The sequence below is a fragment of the Castor canadensis genome, chromosome 5 (genome assembly GCF_047511655.1).
Source record: "Castor canadensis chromosome 5, mCasCan1.hap1v2, whole genome shotgun sequence".
NCBI classification, from domain to species: Eukaryota; Metazoa; Chordata; class Mammalia; order Rodentia; family Castoridae; genus Castor; species Castor canadensis.
Window position 1 is genome coordinate 7312277 of NC_133390.1, and position 17374 is coordinate 7329650.

The 17374-nt window shown below is 40.4% G+C and overlaps 1 protein-coding gene across 7 annotated transcripts in view; it reads left to right on the forward strand.

The window, feature by feature from the left end:
• The window catches only part of Vps26c (VPS26 endosomal protein sorting factor C), a 50173-nt gene that overhangs the window by 14503 nt on the left and 18296 nt on the right, over positions 1-17374 (forward strand). For 5 of the 7 annotated variants that reach the window (XR_012447850.1, XM_074072667.1, XM_020174725.2 and 2 more), the window contains 2 exons: positions 5299-5442; positions 6693-6842. Coding sequence is in view for 6 of the 7 variants with exons in the window: in XM_074072667.1 (XP_073928768.1) it covers positions 5299-5442; positions 6693-6842 (294 nt within the window). In the remaining variant the exon portion in view is untranslated. Of the gene's footprint in view, positions 1-5298; positions 5443-6202; positions 6335-6692; positions 6843-17374 lie in introns of those variants that run through there. The other 2 variants (XM_020174726.2, XM_020174724.2) reach the window with 2 other exon arrangements.

A 17374-nucleotide genomic window follows, 5' to 3' on the forward strand; every position in this document is an offset into this window, starting at 1 on the left:
GCTTTACTTTGATTCTTTCAGATTTATGATCACATAAATCATGATCATTCCTTCCCTACCCTTTAAAAAATTTCTTTTCTCTAGTTTCATTGCATGTACTAGTACTTGTAGTGGATCAGCAGTGGTGACAGTGGACAACCTTGCTTCATTCCTGACTTAGTCCATTGTGTCTTGTTTTACCATTAAGTTTGATGCTGGCCTTTGAGTCAGGTCAATATATCTTGTCATTTTAAGAACATATCTTTCTTATTTTACTAAGAATTTTACCAGGACTGCATATTAAGTTTAGAGATGACGGTATAATTTTTCTCTTGAGAGCTGTTAGTTCACTGAATTGTATTAGTAGTTTCTTTCAAGATTGAACTTCCCCTGTGTTTCTGGCTGGGCTACATCCTGCTTGTTTAGTTGCCATTGAATTGTATCTGGTAATGTTTTACTGGGGACTTTTACACTGGTATTTATAAACCCAGTATTCTCTCTGTCTGTTTCACTCTGACATACACATATGTGTGTATTGTCTTGCTTTGCTGTCATTGTTAATTTTTTTTTTTTAAGTTTCTTGCTTTGGAATAGTTTTGCAGTGCAATTTTTAGTTCTTTACACATTTGGGAGTGATCTGTGGAACTCTTTGTGCCTGGTGCTTTTGTAGGGCTTGTGTATCTCTTTATTTTTTTCTACAGTGATTAATTAGCTCAGATTTTTTATCTCCTTTGAAGTAATTTGGGGTAAGTTATATTTTCCTAGAAAAATAATTCATTTCGTAAACTTCTCGAATTTGGTTATATACAGTTGATCAGTGCTCAATATTCTTCTTATTATTTTAGTTACCATTATATCTCCGTTACTTCCTGTTTACTTATTTATTTTGGTGGGACTGATGTTTGAACTCAGGGCTTTGCACTTGCAAAGCAAGCACTCTACTGCTTGAGCCATGCCTCCATTCCATTTTGCTCTGTTTATTTTGGGGATGTGGTTTCACAAACTATTTGCTGGGGCTAGCCTTTAACAGGGATCCTCCCAATCTCAACCTCCCAAGTAGCTAGGATTATAGGTGTGAGCATCTGGCACTTTTTATTTCTTATTTTGGATATTTGTGTTTGCTTTTCTCTCTTTTTTTTTTCTTGATTAGATTAGGTAACAATTTCCTTTGTCTTCCCACCCTAAGAAAGACTTGTACTTATGTAGGGGCTGATTTAGTCAATTTTATCAATGTACCATGGACGTTTGAAAGTATGTTTTCTGTTTTCAGGGTTTAAGTTTAACAGATGCCAATTCATTTTACTTTACTAATGTGTAGTTTAGATCTCTTATAGCCTTGCTTTTTGTCTACTTTATTGTTCACAATCAGATAGCAATAAATGACTGTCTTCCATAACTGAAGTGTGTTACTCCATTTCTCCCTGTATCTTCTGTAGTTTTTGGTTTGTGAGTGTTAATAATGTAGGATTTTATTTTGCTTTTTTTTTTGGTGGTACTGGGGTTTGAACTCAGGGCTTCTCGCTTTCTGAGGCAGATGTTCTATCATTTGCGCCATGCCCCTCGTCCTTTTTACCCTGGTTATTTTGGAGATAGGATCAAGCTTTTTGCCCAGGCCGGCCTGGACTGCAGCGCTCTTATTTTACACCTCCCACTGTTGCTCAGGTGACAGGATCTTGTCACCACACCCACTTTTACCTCCATAGAAATGGGGGCTCGCTAACTTTTTGCCCAGGCTGGCCTCGAACTGTGATCTTCTTGATCTTAGCTACCCAAGTAGCTGAGATATAGGCTCCAGCCACCCACACCCACTCAATGCTGTGTTCTCTGAACCACAAATAATAATGATACCTTGTGTTTCAGCTGTGTGTTCACCCTTTGGGCTTGCTTTATCCCCTTCTTGTCTTGTTGAATCCTACATACTCAGAATTGAGCCTTGGCTGATACTAAGATTGCATCCTGTGATCTCTTTCTTCACACTTGTTTCATATACCTTTGCTTATCCTTCCTTCTTCATCCTTGGAGAGTACCCCCACCCCTGCCATTTTAGGTGCTTCTCTGGTGTATAACATAACATTGTTTTTGCTTTGGTATATAATATGAATATTTGATTTTAAATGGACATTGACTTAGCCCATTTGTTAATGTGACATATATTTGGTATTGATTCTGTCACTGCTGGTTTTGTTGTAAGGCGTGTTTTTCTTTTAAAAGATTATTTTAAAACATCTTTCTGCGGTTAGCTCTTTGCCCGGCCCCTTGCTTGTTCTTTTGAGTGAGTTCCAGAAGTTGAGGGGTGGGCTTCTGACTCAACCCTACCATCTTCAAACTTGGAGTCCCAAACGTGGCTCAGGCATAAAAAAAAGAACAAAAAAGAAGAGCTGTTTGGCTTAGTAGTGGCCAAACAGACAAGACAGAAGTGGAAATGTGGTCTCTTTGCCATCCTTTGGACAAATGTGCTTATGGTTTCTGCTGTGAAGGGCGGCAAGGCTGACACCAGGAGGCTTGTTGTGCTTTGTGCCCAGGCTGATCTGTGGGTCTCTGGTCCAGAGACTGGCTGTAGAAGCCTTTCTGTATGCCTGGAGCCTCTGGGGCAGAGACTGGAGCTTCCCTGCAGCACGCTGGCATGGATGGTGCTCTTGGTCACCTTGCCTCGAGGAGGGGTTGGCTTTTCCTAAGGCTAGTAAACCTGAGGCAGCTGTACCTGCTTTGACACAGAGCATAGGTGCAAGTCCCTGTGCAGAGGTGTGACTGTGTATTCTAGAACATTCTCTACCCTCCTGTGTCTTCTTGGTGCATGCAGAGTGGGGCCTGTGTCCTCCCTCATCCATGTGATCTCACCTTTCTCAGATCAAGGACCTCCTTGAGAGAACAAAAGCCCTGGCTCTTCCCGAAAGAGTTGCACACCTGCAGCCATATCTGTGTATCATTTCTGGGTTCCTACGTCTATGAGCGGCCCTGCTTTGACGTTGTGGCCCTAGTGAAGGCACATGCCTGTTGTGTTGGGTGAGGTAGTGGTACAGTCCAGAACCCTGCATCTTAACTTTCTTTTTGCTGAAAGACAGGCAAGTGTGAGAGGGCAGGGTCTTGGTCCGGTCCATTTCAGCTCTTCTAGTTCCTTCTGTCCTCCTTTGCCAGGACTAATTAAGAACAGGCCATTTCCTCCCCACCAGGGCTCTTGACTCTGCCACTTCAGCTTCTATTTTTACACTTCCTGGGCTACACTTGTGTTAATCCGATATGTTTCTTCTGTTGGTAGGAGCTGAATAGACCTGCATATTCAACTCATGAGATTTTCTGATTTATCAACAAATACTAATTTTGTGTTTTCTTTACTATATTGTTTCTTAATTAAATCAAGGAATGACATAGAGTCCCTTAAGTCATAAAATATTTACTCTGTTGCTTCCAAGGTTCTTCACTGTTTTTTCCCTTCATATGCCACAGGGATTAACAGAGAAAAAGGTGCCATAAGTATATGTGCCATTCAGTGGGCAGCTGGCGCTCTTTTCCCATGAGATTAACTAGAAATGTTACAATGATTTAGGAGTAGAATTGTCCTCAAGTGCTGTTGTATTGCTTGATTCACAGAGGTTACAAAATTATTTTGTCTTATTTTACTTCTGGGACATTATAGTCAAGTAATTAAAAAGTGTACTAGTGAATTTAAATTGAAAACGATTTAAATTTCTATTTGATTTGGGTTGTGCAAAAGTTAATAGAATTATTTTAAGTTACATTTAGAAGAAGCTAAATAATTTCAGAGGGATTTTCATTTAAATTTGCTTATGAGATTTTTATGTTCTTAGGAACAGAATAAATTCTCTCCCAATTCACTTAAAATAGAGATGATAGTGTTTTGAACTCAGGGCCTCACACTTACTGTGCAAGTGCTCTGCCTTGAGCTATGAGGCAACTGTGAGACCCTGAGTTAAAGCAAAACAAAACAACAAAAAAGCAAGCTAGGCATGGTAGCATATGGTTCCAGCTACTTGGAAGTTCTGCAGTCTGAGGCTGGCCCTGGGCAAAAGCTCAAGATCTTATCTGAAAGACAAACTAAAGCAAAAAGTGTTGGAAGAGGAACTCAAGTGAGCAGACCTTCGTAGCAAGCATGAGACTCTAAGTTCAACCCCAGTATTGACAGTACTATAGCAATAATCGTAATAATAATTATAATTTCATAACTCTAATTATGTTGTTATAATCATATGCTATAATTATATTGTTTATGATAATAATTATAATATTTATCATTATTCCTGCTATTATTATTATTCACTGGATGATGTGGGGAAATGAAAAGTGAGTAGATTTAAACACAAGTAACATAGATGTTTTTAGTGGTTGATTTGCAAGCCAGTTTTTCTTTTTGCTGGTTTTCTTTGTTGGGTTTGTTGTCAACAACTTTCCAGCATCAAAGTACCATTTAACATTAGTGCTGCTATGGCTGAAGGCTGTTTCAGTAATATACTGTTCTGTGTTTACTGAGGATTCTCTGCTCTGGTTGATACTGTGCAGTCTCCTCATGTTCCTTTTCTGCTTGATCCCTGCCCCAGCAAATGGAACCCAGCAAGCAAGTTCTATGGTGACAGAAAGATGCTGCCATCCAGTAAAGAATCTAGTTAATTTCCGTATTCTACTACTCAGTAATTATCTTCAGATAAGTGAATAGATAGTCTGTTGTGAAGTCTTCCTTGAATGAGTTATAAACCAGGGGAGCCAAGGCTTGAAGGTTTGAGTGAGCAGGGGTTCTGGGGACTGAGGATGGCTCTGGTGGAGATTAGTGCAGACCACCTGCCATCTCCATTGAGTTCACTGGACATCTGGGCAGAGGACACTAGGTTTGCAGTCAGTTGTGGTCAATTGCTCATGTCTTGGAAAACATGTAGTCATTTCCTCAGTATCATTGAGAAGGAACCTGAAGAATGGTGTTTTATTTTTCTGACTGCCTTCCGGAGGGGTGACTTTATATGGCCGTGTGTTGTCTTGCACTTTGCCTACCATTTGGAATCAGACATTTACCTGTTCCTTGGGGATCACATACCAGTAGGGTTCTCCTGGTCTGGAATGAAGATGTTTCTGGAAGGCAGCCATGGGGGTGGAATTCCCGCCATTCTCCCTCAACTGTGTCCAGCCCTGCCACATCACTGTCAGTGGTCACCTGCCCCCGCCCCCAGGGGCCTGGTCTCTATCCTGAATCCAGATGTCACAGTCAATATCTGAATCTTTGAACCAGCTGTTTCTAAGGAGACCTTCTTTTATCATAAATGAGGTGAAAGAGAGATGGGCTAATTTGATTGGAGGCCGTCTCTTGTCCCCCAGGAAATGCTTTCTGGCGTGGTGGTCATCTCTAGCAAGGATTCTGTCCAGCATCAGGGCATGTCTCTGACAATGGAAGGGACAGTGAATCTCCAGCTCAGTGCCAAAAGTGTGGGCGTGTTTGAAGCTTTCTACAATTCTGTGAAGGTAAGAATGCCCAGTTCTTGGTGCTTTTCACTTCCATCTGCCTTAATTGCTACCTGTGGTTATTTTGTAAGGGATCAGTACTTCCTGGTCAACCTGAAAAGCAGTCATATATTTTGTTTCTCAACATATCCTATTATGAGATGTCTGCTTGTATTTATTCTTACTTGATTTGTAGGATTAGACTATAAATGGACTAATTTCAGCCATTCAAAAGAGCAGGGCTCTTCCAAGAAGTTGCACCTGTGACCTGCAGTCCTTTTCTCCCACTATCAAAACTGTTATTAGTTGTGTGTCTTGTTTGATTTGCTAGGTAGCTATTGTTGGATTTGAATTAAGGTAAGATGCAGATAGAACAAGTAGCTGTTCTTTGCCTTTTGTCATTTGGGATAGACTTTTGTAAAGTTCTTCTAAACTTACAGTTGGCTCAAGTAGTAGAGCGACTGCTTTGCAAGTATGAAGCCCCAAGTTCAAATTCCAATCCCACCAAAAAAAAAAAATTTTTTTTGACAGTTTTTTATATTTACAATTTCCTTTTCCTGAAGGCAAGTCAACTCTCATGGAGAAGGAAGAGTTGAGAGGAAGAGGGGCCTTAGTATGTCAGATTCATAAGTTTACTGTGCTTTTGCAGTTTCCTAATTTTCTTCCATTAGCACTTAGAGACTCCCTTACTTGGAGGGACAGGGATTTTCTCAGGGTGCTGCGAACCCAAAACTTCAACAGCATGAACACCTGCAATGTTAGTCTGGCTTCCTTCTTGAAGGCCCAGCTGAAGGGGTCTGCATGTGTGGCCGAAACTGGTGGAGAGACCTGCTCTGCCCTCACACTGCAGCCCTGAGATCAGAAGGTCAGAGCTGCAGGGAGTTGGAGCAGCATGGTGCTGAGAGGAGGCTGGGTAAGGAGGAGTGTAGGCCCTCCTGGCCAGGCAACTTCCCTGTGCGTGTCTGCTTCTGCATTCTGCATGGAGGTGTTGTTAGTACAGTTCAATGAGATGTTTGGGCAGGAGAGAGGGACATGTGTGTTCAGTTCCTACTGGTTACAAGCATCTTGGTGTCTAACACTAGAAATTAACTATTACTGTGCTAGAGATTTGAAACTGAGACTGGCTTACTGTTCATCTCCAGACGGGAGACACATAGGAAGGCCATATCCAAGGGCTTGGGGCTGTGTCTCCCAGGAGATTATTATAAACTGTAATTGGAGAGGACAGCTACAAGTGCATACTGATGGACTGAGTTCATTTTCTTTTACAGCCAATCCAGATTATAAACAGTACCATAGAAATGGTGAAGCCTGGAAAGTTTCCCAGCGGCAAAACAGAAATTCCCTTTGAATTTCCTCTGCACGTGAAGGGTAACAAGGTTCTGTATGAGACTTACCATGGCGTGTTTGTCAACATTCAGGTGAGTTTCCTAATCCCATGCAGTTGACTTCTTTTCTGCTAAAAACCAATTCGGTCTTTCTTTTACTGAAGGATAATAGATGGACCCAATATTTAATGCTGGGTTTATTGCCAACCTCTCATGTATATGCTGCATTGATTTCTCATTTTGCCCTGCTAATTACATTTCTTGTATGACCATTCATATCATCATCATCGTTTTGTAGTAGTGGGCATGAAAACCAGGGCCTCATGAATGTTAGACACTGGGGCTACTAAACTAGCCCTCATTCCATATGATCATTATTTTTGGTAGAAACCCCAGTGTAACTTCTTCCTGGAGATTCCTGTTTCCTTTGGCTCTTTTCAGGCCACATTGACCCTGTCAGAGGTACTTTTATTATTGGGTAATAGATACGCCTTAACTTCTTTCTGGTACCAGCACTAATTTGGCTGTTTTCTTCTTATAAATATCTCTTTGTTTAATACCCAAAGGCAACCACTTTAACATAGGCTTGTATTCTTCACTGAGCAAGTGTTGTAAATGGGGGAAGTGGATTTATGACTTCCGTCTACCTCTGCTCTTAAGGATGGCTTTCACAGTTGCTATTGTCTCAGGAGCAGAGCTGGTCATGACTCAGCCAGAGAGAGTCTTTCCTTCATTCACCAGAAAGAAAGGTGCTTCTGTGCTTGCTGGCCTTGCTCAGCTCCCTTGCTCAGTGAGGTGAAGCTACAGTCTTGTGAATGTGTGAGAGGGTGAAAGTTAGGAATTTGTCTATTGGTTGAGGCCTAGTGGGTCATTCAGACTTGGTAGGTACCATTCCTATGCTTAAAATATAGGGCATTTGGAATAAAAATCCTCAAAACACTTGGGAGAGCTTAACCTAAAGTTTGTCTGTATGTCAGTTTTATGAATTGCCTGAAAGATGTGTCCAGAAGAAACCCATGTAGAACGATAACTCTATTGTAAAAGATATCTTTCTGTGAAAGAAAAACATGTTTCCAGTTCTTTATTATTAGTACACCTGTTTCAACCAGTAACACACACATTCACACACAGGCTTTGGACAACCTCAAGAAGAACAGTAAAGATCGAGGAAGTATCTAAGTTCAGAGAACGTTGCTTATGTACAGATACCAATTGCAGGTACAAGGATATGAGTTCTGTCCAGCTTTCTAGAATAGTAATTTCACCAAGGAAGAAAGTGAATGAGAAAAATAATAAGACTGAAAATATCTTGAATGTGTCTCATTTGGAAAATTACTTTCGTTATCTATCCAGAATCACCATCAGCTTGCCTCAGGCACAAGTTCTTTCATATAGTTTGTTTAATAATCTGAGGACATATTCATTGGAAGCTGAATGGAATAAGATCAGGTCTTTTTCTGGTCACCACTGAGGAAAAGAAATTTTTTTTTTTTTAAGTGTTCTTAGCTTAGTTTTAAATTTTTTTTTTCATTTTTCTTTTATTATTCATATGTGCATACAAGGCTTGGGTCATTTCTCCCCCCTGCCCCCACCCCCTCCCTTACCACCCACTCCACCCCCTCCCGCTCCCCCCCTCAATACCCAGCAGAAACTATTTTGCCCTTATCTCTAATTTTGTTGTAGAGAGAGTATAAGCAATAATAGGAAGGAACAAGGGGTTTTGCTGGTTGAGATAAGGATAGCTATACAGGGCATTGACTCACATTGATTTCATGTGCATGGGTGTTACCTTCTAGGTTAATTCTTTTTAATCTAACCTTTTCTCTAGTTCCTGGTCCCCTTTTCCTATTGGCCTCAGTTGCTTTAAGGTATCTGCTTTAGTTTCTCTGCATTAAGGGCAACAAATGCTAGCTAGTTTTTTAGGTGTCTTACCTATCCTCACCCCTCCCTTGTGTGCTCTCGCTTTTATCATGTGCTCATAGTCCAATCCCCTTGTTGTGTTTGCCCTTGATCTAATGTCCACATATGAGGGAGAACATACGATTTTTGGTCTTTTGAGCCAGGCTAACCTCACTCAGAATGATGTTCTCCAATTCCATCCATTTACCAGCGAATGATAACATTTCGTTCTTCTTCATGGCTGCATAAAATTCCATTGTGTATAGATACCATATTTTCTTAATCCATTCGTCAGTGGTGGGGCATCTTGGCTGTTTCCATAACTTGGCTATTGTGAATAGTGCCGCAATAAACATGGATGTGCAGGTGCCTCTGGAATAACAGTCTTTTGGGTATATCCCCAAGAGTGGTATTGCTGGATCAAATGGTAGATCGATGTCCAGCTTTTTAAGTAGCCTCCAAATTTTTTTCCAGAGTGGTTGTACTAGTCTACATTCCCACCAACAGTGTAAGAGGGTTCCTTTTTCCCTGCATCCTCGCCAACACCTGTTGTTGGTGGTGTTGCTGATGATGGCTATTCTAACAGGGGTGAGGTGGAATCTTAGTGTGGTTTTAATTTGCATTTCCTTTATTGCTAGAGATGGTGAGCATTTTTTCATGTGTTTTCTGGCCATTTGAATTTCTTCTTTTGAGAAAGTTCTGTTTAGTTCACATGCCCATTTCTTTATTGGTTCATTAGTTTTGGGAGAATTTAGTTTTTTAAGTTCCCTGTATATTCTGGTTATCAGTCCTTTGTCTGATGTATAATTGGCAAATATTTTTTCCCACTCTGTGGGTGTTCTCTTCAGTTTAGAGACCATTTCTTTTGATGAACAGAAGCTTTTTAGTTTTATGAGGTCCCATTTATCTATGCTATCTCTTAGTTGCTGTGCTGCTTGGGTTTCATTGAGAAAGTTCTTACCTATACCTACTAACTCCAGAGTATTTCCTACTCTTTCTTGTATCAGCTTAAGTGTTTGGGGTCTGATATTAAGATCCTTGATCCATTTTGAGTTAATCTTGGTATAGGGTGATATACATGGATCTAGTTTCAGTTTTTTGCAGACTGCTAACCAGTTTTCCCAGCAGTTTTTGTTGAAGAGGCTGCTATTTCTCCATCGTATATTTTTAGCTCCTTTGTCAAAGATAAGTTGCTCATAGTTGTGTGGCTTCATATCTGGATCCTCTATTCTGTTCCACTGGTCTTCATGTCTGTTTTTGTGCCAGTACCATGCTGTTTTTATTGTTATTGCTTTGTAATATAGTTTGAAGTCAGGTATTGTGATACCTCCTGCATTGTTCTTTTGACTGAGTATTGCCTTGGCTATTCGTGGCCTCTTGTGTTTCCATATAAATTTCACAGTAGATTTTTCAATCTCTTTAATGAATGTCATTGGAATTTTGATGGGAATTGCATTAAACATGTAGATTACTTTGGGGAGTATCGACATTTTTACTATGTTGATTCTACCAATCCATGAGCATAGGAGATCTCTCCACTTTCTATAGTCTTCCTCAATCTCTTTCTTCAGAAGTGTATAGTTTTCCTTATAGAGGTCTTTCACATCTTTTGTTAGGTTTACACCTAGGTATTTGATTTTGTTTGAGGCTATTGTAAATGGAATTGTTTTCATACATTCTTTTTCCGTTTGCTCATTGTTAGTGTATAGAAATGCTAATGATTTTTCTATGTTGATTTTATATCCTGCTACCTTGCTATAGCTATTGATGATGTCTAGAAGCTTCTGAGTAGAGTTTTTTGGGTCTTTAAGGTATAGGATCATGTCGTCTGCAAATAGGGATATTTTGACAGTTTCTTTACCTATTTGTATTCCTTTTATTCCTTCTTCTTGCCTAATTGCTCTGGCTAGGAATTCCAGTACTATGTTGAATAGGAGTGGAGATAGTGGGCATCCTTGTCTGGTTCCTGATTTTAGAGGGAACGGTTTTAATTTTTCTCCGTTAAGTATAATGCTGGCTGTAGGTTTGTCATATATAGCTTTTATAATGTTGAGGAACTTTCCTTCTATTCCTAGTTTTCTTAGAGCTTTTATCATGAAATGATGTTGGATCTTATCAAAGGCTTTTTCTGCATCTATTGAGATGATTAAGTGGTTTTTGTCTTTGCTTCTGTTAATGTGGTTTATTACGTTTATTGATTTTCGTATGTTGAACCACCCCTGCATCCCTGGGATGAAGCCTACCTGGTCGTGGTGAATAATCTTTTTGATGTGTTGCTGAATTCGATTTGCCATTATTTTGTTGAGGATTTTTGCATCAATGTTCATTAAGGAGATTGGCCTATAGTTCTCCTTTTTGGAGGTGTCTTTGCCTGGTTTTGGGATAAGTGTAATAGTGGCTTCATAAAATGTGTTTGGCAGTTTTCCTTCCCTTTCTATTTCATGGAACAGTTTAAGGAGGGTTGGTATCAGTTCTTCTTTAAAGGTCTGATAGAATTCAGCAGAGAATCCATCAGGTCCTGGACTTTTCTTTTTGGGGAGACTCTTGATTGCTGCTTCAATTTCATTTTGTGTTATAGGTCTATTCAGGTGATTAATTTCCTCTTGGTTCAGTTTTGGATGATCATATGTATCTAGAAATCTGTCCATTTCTTTAAGATTTTCAAATTTATTTGAATATAGGTTCTCAAAGTAGTCTCTGATGATTTCCTGGACTTCCATGGTGTTTGTTGTTATCTCCCCTTTTGCATTCCTGATTCTACTAATTTGGGTTTTTTCTCTCCTCATTTTAGTCAGGTTTGCCAGGGGTCTATCGATCTTGTTTATTTTTTCAAAGAACCAACTTTTTGTTTCATTAATTCTTTGTATGGTTTTTTTGGTTTCTATTTCGTTGATTTCAGCTCTTATTTTTATTATTTCTCTCCTTCTATTTGTTTTGGGATTTGCTTGTTCTTGTTTTTCTAGGAGTTTGAGATGTATCATTAGGTCATTGATTTGGGATCTTTCAATCTTTTTAATATATGCACTCATGGCTATAAACTTTCCTCTCAAGACTGCCTTAGCTGTGTCCCATAGGTTCCGGTAGGTTGTGTTTTCATTTTCATTGACTTCCAGGAACATTTTAATTTCCTCTTTTATTGCATCGATGATCCATTCTTCATTAAGTAATGAGTTATTTAGTTTCCAGCTGTTTGCATGTTTTTTGTCTTTACTTTTGTTGTTGAGTTCTACTTTTACTGCATTGTGGTCAGATAGTATGCATGGTATTATTTCTATTTTCTTATATTTGCTGAGGCTTGCTTTGTGCCCTAGGATATGATCTATTTTGGAGAAGGTTCCATGGGCTGCTGAGAAGAATGTATATTGTGTAGAGGTTGGATGAAATGTTCTGTAGACATCTACTAGGTCCACTTGATCTATTGCATATTTTAGATCTTGGATTTCTTTATTGAGTTTTTGTTTGGATGACCTATCTATTGATGATAATGGAGTGTTAAAGTCTCCCACAACCACTGTGTTGGCGTTTATATATGCTTTTAGGTCTTTCAGGGTATGTTTGATGAAATTGGGTGCGTTGACATTGGGTGCGTACAGATTGATGATTATTATTTCCTTTTGGTCTATTTCCCCTTTTATTAGTATGGAATGTCCTTCTTTATCTCGTTTGATCAATGTAGGTTTGAAGTCTACTTTGTCAGAGATAAGTATTGCTACTCCTGCTTGTTTTCGGGGGCCATTGGCTTGGTAAATCTTCTTCCAGCCTTTCATCCTAAGCATATGCTTATTTCTGTCGGTGAGATGAGTCTCCTGTAAGCAACAAATTGTTGAATCTTCTTTTTTAATCCATTTTGTCAAACGGTGTCTTTTGATGGGTGAATTAAGTCCATTAACATTAAGTGTTAGTACTGATAGGTATGTGGTGATTCCTGCCATTTAGTTATCTTAGTTGTTTGAAGGTTTGATTGTGTGTACCTAACTTGATGTTACTCTCTTCTGTCTTGCTTTTTCTTATCCTGTGGTTTGGTGCTGCCTGCCTTTTCATGGTTAAGTTGGGTGTCACTTTCTGTGTGCAGGATCCCTTGCAGAATCTTTTGTAATGGTGGCTTTGTGGTCACATATTGTTTTAGTTTCTGCTTATCATGGAAGACTTTTATTGCTCCATCTATTTTGAATGATAGCTTTGCTGGGTAGAGTATCCTGGGGTTGAAGTTATTTTCATTCAGTGCCCGGAAGATCTCACCCCACGCTCTTCTTGCTTTTAATGTTTCTGTTGAGAAGTCTGCTGTGATTTTGATGGGTTTACCTTTGTATGTTACTTGTTTTTTCTCTCTTGCAGCCTTCAATATTCTTTCCTTAGTTTCTGAACTTGTTGTTTTAATGATGATATGTCGTGGAGTAGTTCTATTTTGATCTGGTCTGTTTGGTGTCCTGGAGGCCTCTTGCATTTGTATGGGAATATCTTTCTCTAGATTTGGGAAATTTTCCGTTATTATTTTGTTGAATATATTACGCATTCCCTTCGCTTGCACCTCTTCTCCTTCTTCGATGCCCATGATTCTCAAGTTTGGTCTTTTGATGGAGTCGGTGAGTTCTTGCATTTTCTTTTCACAGGTCTTGAGTTGTTTAATTAGTAGTTCTTCAGTTTTTCCTTTAATTACCATTTCATCTTCAAGTTCTGAGATTCTGTCTTCTGTTTGTTCTATTCTGCTGGATTGGCCTTCCGTTTTGTTTTGCAGCTCTGTTTCGTTCTTTTTTCTGAGGTTTTCCATATCCTGGCTGTTTTCTTCTTTATTATTGTCTATTTTTGTCCTGAGTTCATTTATCCATTTATTCATTGTGTTCTCTCTTTCACTTTGGTGTTTATACAGTGCTTCTATGGTTTCCTTTATTTCTTCTTTTGCTTTTTCAAATTCTCTATTTTTATTGTCTTGGAATTTCTTGAGTGTCTCCTGTACATTTTGGTTGACCCTATCCAGTATCATCTCTATAAAATTCTCATTGAGTACTTGTAGTATGTCTTCTTTTAAATTATTCTTGTAGGCTTCATTGGGTCCTTTGGCATAGTTTATCTTCATTTTGTTGGAGTCTGGCTCTGAGTTTCTGTTCTCTTCATTCCCCTCTGGTTCCTGTACTAATTTTTTGCTGTGGGGAAACTGGTTTCCTTGTTTTTTCTGTCTTCCTGTCATTGTCCTTGGTGTTGTTACTGTCCCTGTACTGTGTGTAATTAAGTATTTTCTAGCTTGTAATAATAACAATGGTAATATTGAGAATGGAAGAGTGAGCTGAGATGGAAAGCAAGAAGTTAAAGAAAAGGGGAAAACAAATATACAGACAAGAGGGAGAAAGCAGAACAAGGTATCAGACAAGAGAGTTTCAAAGGTATAAACAGGGAGTGTTAGTGTACTAATCGACAGTAAGCTGAACAGACAATAGAGTGACAGAGAGAGGATTGAAAATCAAAGATAAAAAAAATAAAAAATAAGTATATGAAAGTAATATCTATTTATAAAATGAATTAAAATAAAATGGAAAATAGAAAATTAAAAAAAACAAAAAACCAAAAAACTTCCAAGTTTATATGCAATGCAATTTCAGTCTTAATAATTTGGATATCCGTCTCAATCTCCAGTCCTGGAGTTGGTGCCTCAGATGTTGTTCTGTAGTTGTCTCATCAAAGGGAATGCATAAAGTAGAACAAAACTACACTCACACACACACAGATGAAAAGAAAAAAAAAAAAAAGCCCCACCAAGTGTCCCCAGTTCAAATGCAATACAGTTTCAGTAAGTTTTTCGGCTTGCAGGTGTAATTCGGTTGTTCTCTCATCAAAGGTAGGGAGAAAAAGAAAAAAAAGCGTCTGGAGGCAGTTCTGAGAGTGGTATCTGCAACTGTGGCTTGCCTGCCTGCTGCTCTCAGCCTGTAGCTGGCGGCGTTATTTATGCAGATCTCTGGGGTGAGCTTAGCGCTCACCTGGTCCCACAGGCTTTGTTTGCTCAGAGTTCTCCTGTGCGGGGGAGGGGGGCCTCTGCTACAGGCTTTCCCCTTTCCAAGCACTGGGAAAGGTGCCACTGCCCGGCGTTGTCAGGCCTGCGTGTTTATTTACAGTTCATGTGGGAAGTGGGTGTTCCCTCCTCTCACAAGCGTCCCCGCTCCTGGTTGCTGGCGCGCCCCGCTCCCGCCAGAGCCTCTCCGGCCCGCCTGGCTCGTTTATTTACAGTCCCGGGAAGGATTCCCTTCCCCCAATCTTCAGCGCTCAGGGCGCCCCGCCCTCTTTCCAGCGTGTCTTAACTGTTCTTATTGCTTAGTACTCAGTTTCTCTTTTTTTCCCGGGTGGAGGTCAGTCTGTCCAGGGGGCTATGCTGCTCTGGCCCAGGCTTGTCTGTGGGGGAACCGCGGTACCGCGAAGCTCACCTGGTCCGCGTCTTCCCAAGCCGTATGGGCGCCGGCCACTGGCGGCCCGGGGGCCTCCTCGGTTCTCCGTTTAACGTGAAGTGGAGATTCTCTGCGCCGGCTGGAGATGTGGAGGAGTCAAAGTTATGCCTTTTCTCGGTGATTATGCCTGCAAAGTGTGTCTCCAACGTCTCTCCAAGATTTCACTATAGGAGGGTCGCTTTCTGCTTCCTACCTCTAGCCACCATCTTGGAATTCTCGAACTTTTTCATTTATAGTTTGAGCTGTGTTGTAGTAACATACTGTAAAAATCACAAGACAGAATAAAGGATTTAAAATGTAGCCTGTATTAAATTTCTAACTTACAGGGCTTGGTTTGCTTTGCTGTTTCACTTTTGTGCTTTTGAGACAGGATCTGGAACTTGCTCTGTAGTCCAGGTTTGCCTCAAGCTTGAGACCCTCTCCCTTTGCCCTCCTGAATGGTGGGAGGCATACGCCACCACTCGACTTACTTTGCTCTGTTTGCTTTATTTCTCAGGGAAGGCCTGACAGCTTTGGCTTTCACTCTTCTTGGTTGTGTTGAGCGTATTTTTCATCTTTTCTATTAGCTATTGCGTATGAGGATCTGTCAGTCTTTTTTAGTTGTGCTTTGTGCAACTACTTTTTCTTTTAAAAATTATCTAAAGTTCTATTATGCTTGTTCTACCATGGTGGCCATACTAGCAAGATTTTATACTAGAGCACAAATGATTATAGCAGAACCACCATGTCTGCTGGAATTGCATACTCAGAATTAGTTTATAGAGATTCTAGTCATCCTTTTCCACAGTTAAAAATGCCCCCTGGTAGGAGTCTGCTTTAAATCTGTTGACAGGCTTCTGTCTTTATTCCAGTAGATGTCCTGTTTATTGATAGTAAGAAAAGATCCAGTCTTGCACTTCCTTCTGATACCCTGCTGAAGTCTGACTTCCTGATGCCCTCTGACCTCCCTTCACTTGTACCATCTGGATCACTCCTTAGGCCATGGGAAAGATGACGAAGTGAGACGATCCGGCTGAAGTCACAGTCCTGCTGCAGTGTTGCACAAGGATCCAGTGTGGGGTTGGCAGTAGGCAGGTGTGAATTTACAGCCCACTCTGTGACCTCCCTGACCTGGCTCCTGGGGGATTAATGAGGGAATCATGTGAAAAGCTGGGCATAGGGGCTGGCTCATAGAATGTGCTCAGTGAATTATTTGCTGAGTGATGAATCCGTGAGTTAATAATAACTGTCCTTCTGTCAGCCTTACAACAATTCTTATATTAACATTCAAAGTTGATGCCTGTCATTCAGTTCCTTCCATTCACAAGTTACAGAGTCCAAATGAGATTGACTTAGGCAAACAAGGGCCCAGAGGCAGTGGAAAGAGAAGAACTTAACACCATTCCCAGAACATGACATGGTGTTTCCGCCTTTGCTTCACCTTGCTCCCTCCCTCGCTGGCTGAGTACTCCCTTAAATTACTAATTATTGCTTTCATGTTTTACAAATAACCAAAGTTGGTGCCTGTACCTTTCCATTCACAAGGTACAGGTCCAACTCAGACTGACTTAGACAGACCAGGGCTCTGGGCTCATAGAACTAGCAATCCCAGGGGAAGAGCACAGCCAGATTTGAGGCTAGGGCTCCAGACTGGCTGAGCTTGCCTTTCTGCTATGCCAGCTTCATCCTCAAGCAGACTCGTCTTTTGCCATGGCAAAGCTGGCTGCCCTCAGGAGGCTGCAGCTTCAGTCTACTAGGCTGGCAACTCCAGCAGAACAGGACTGTTTCCTGAGGTCCCTGAAGGGGACTTCCTTCTGCACAAGAGAGAGAGGTGACTAAGGTCACCTGCCTAAACCTGAGCTTGAAAATGAGGAAGGGGACGTTCTACTGGGGAAAGAACCAGAAACATCAGGCAAGACAGAGCAAAATATTGTGCATGCTACAACAGCATGTTGTACAGGAGGAAGGCAGTATACATCACGTAAGTGTGCATGGCTGTGCACACACACATACATATATAGTACTTGCCCTCACTGAGCATGTCTGGTTGGGAATCTAGATTGAAATCTTGTTAGAAAATACATCCATGCATTTGTACATATATAAATATTACGATCCTTGAGATAAGGATGATTATAAAAATGTTTTAGCTCCCAGTAGTACCTTAAATATATAGGAACTTATTTCATGTGAATAGGCTCTTCACAAGAATTTAGCTTCCTACAAGACTCACCACTGTGCATATAGTCCTAGGTTAGAAAAATACTTTTCACACAATTCTAAAGTTTTTCCTGGATGACTAAATCAACGACTAAC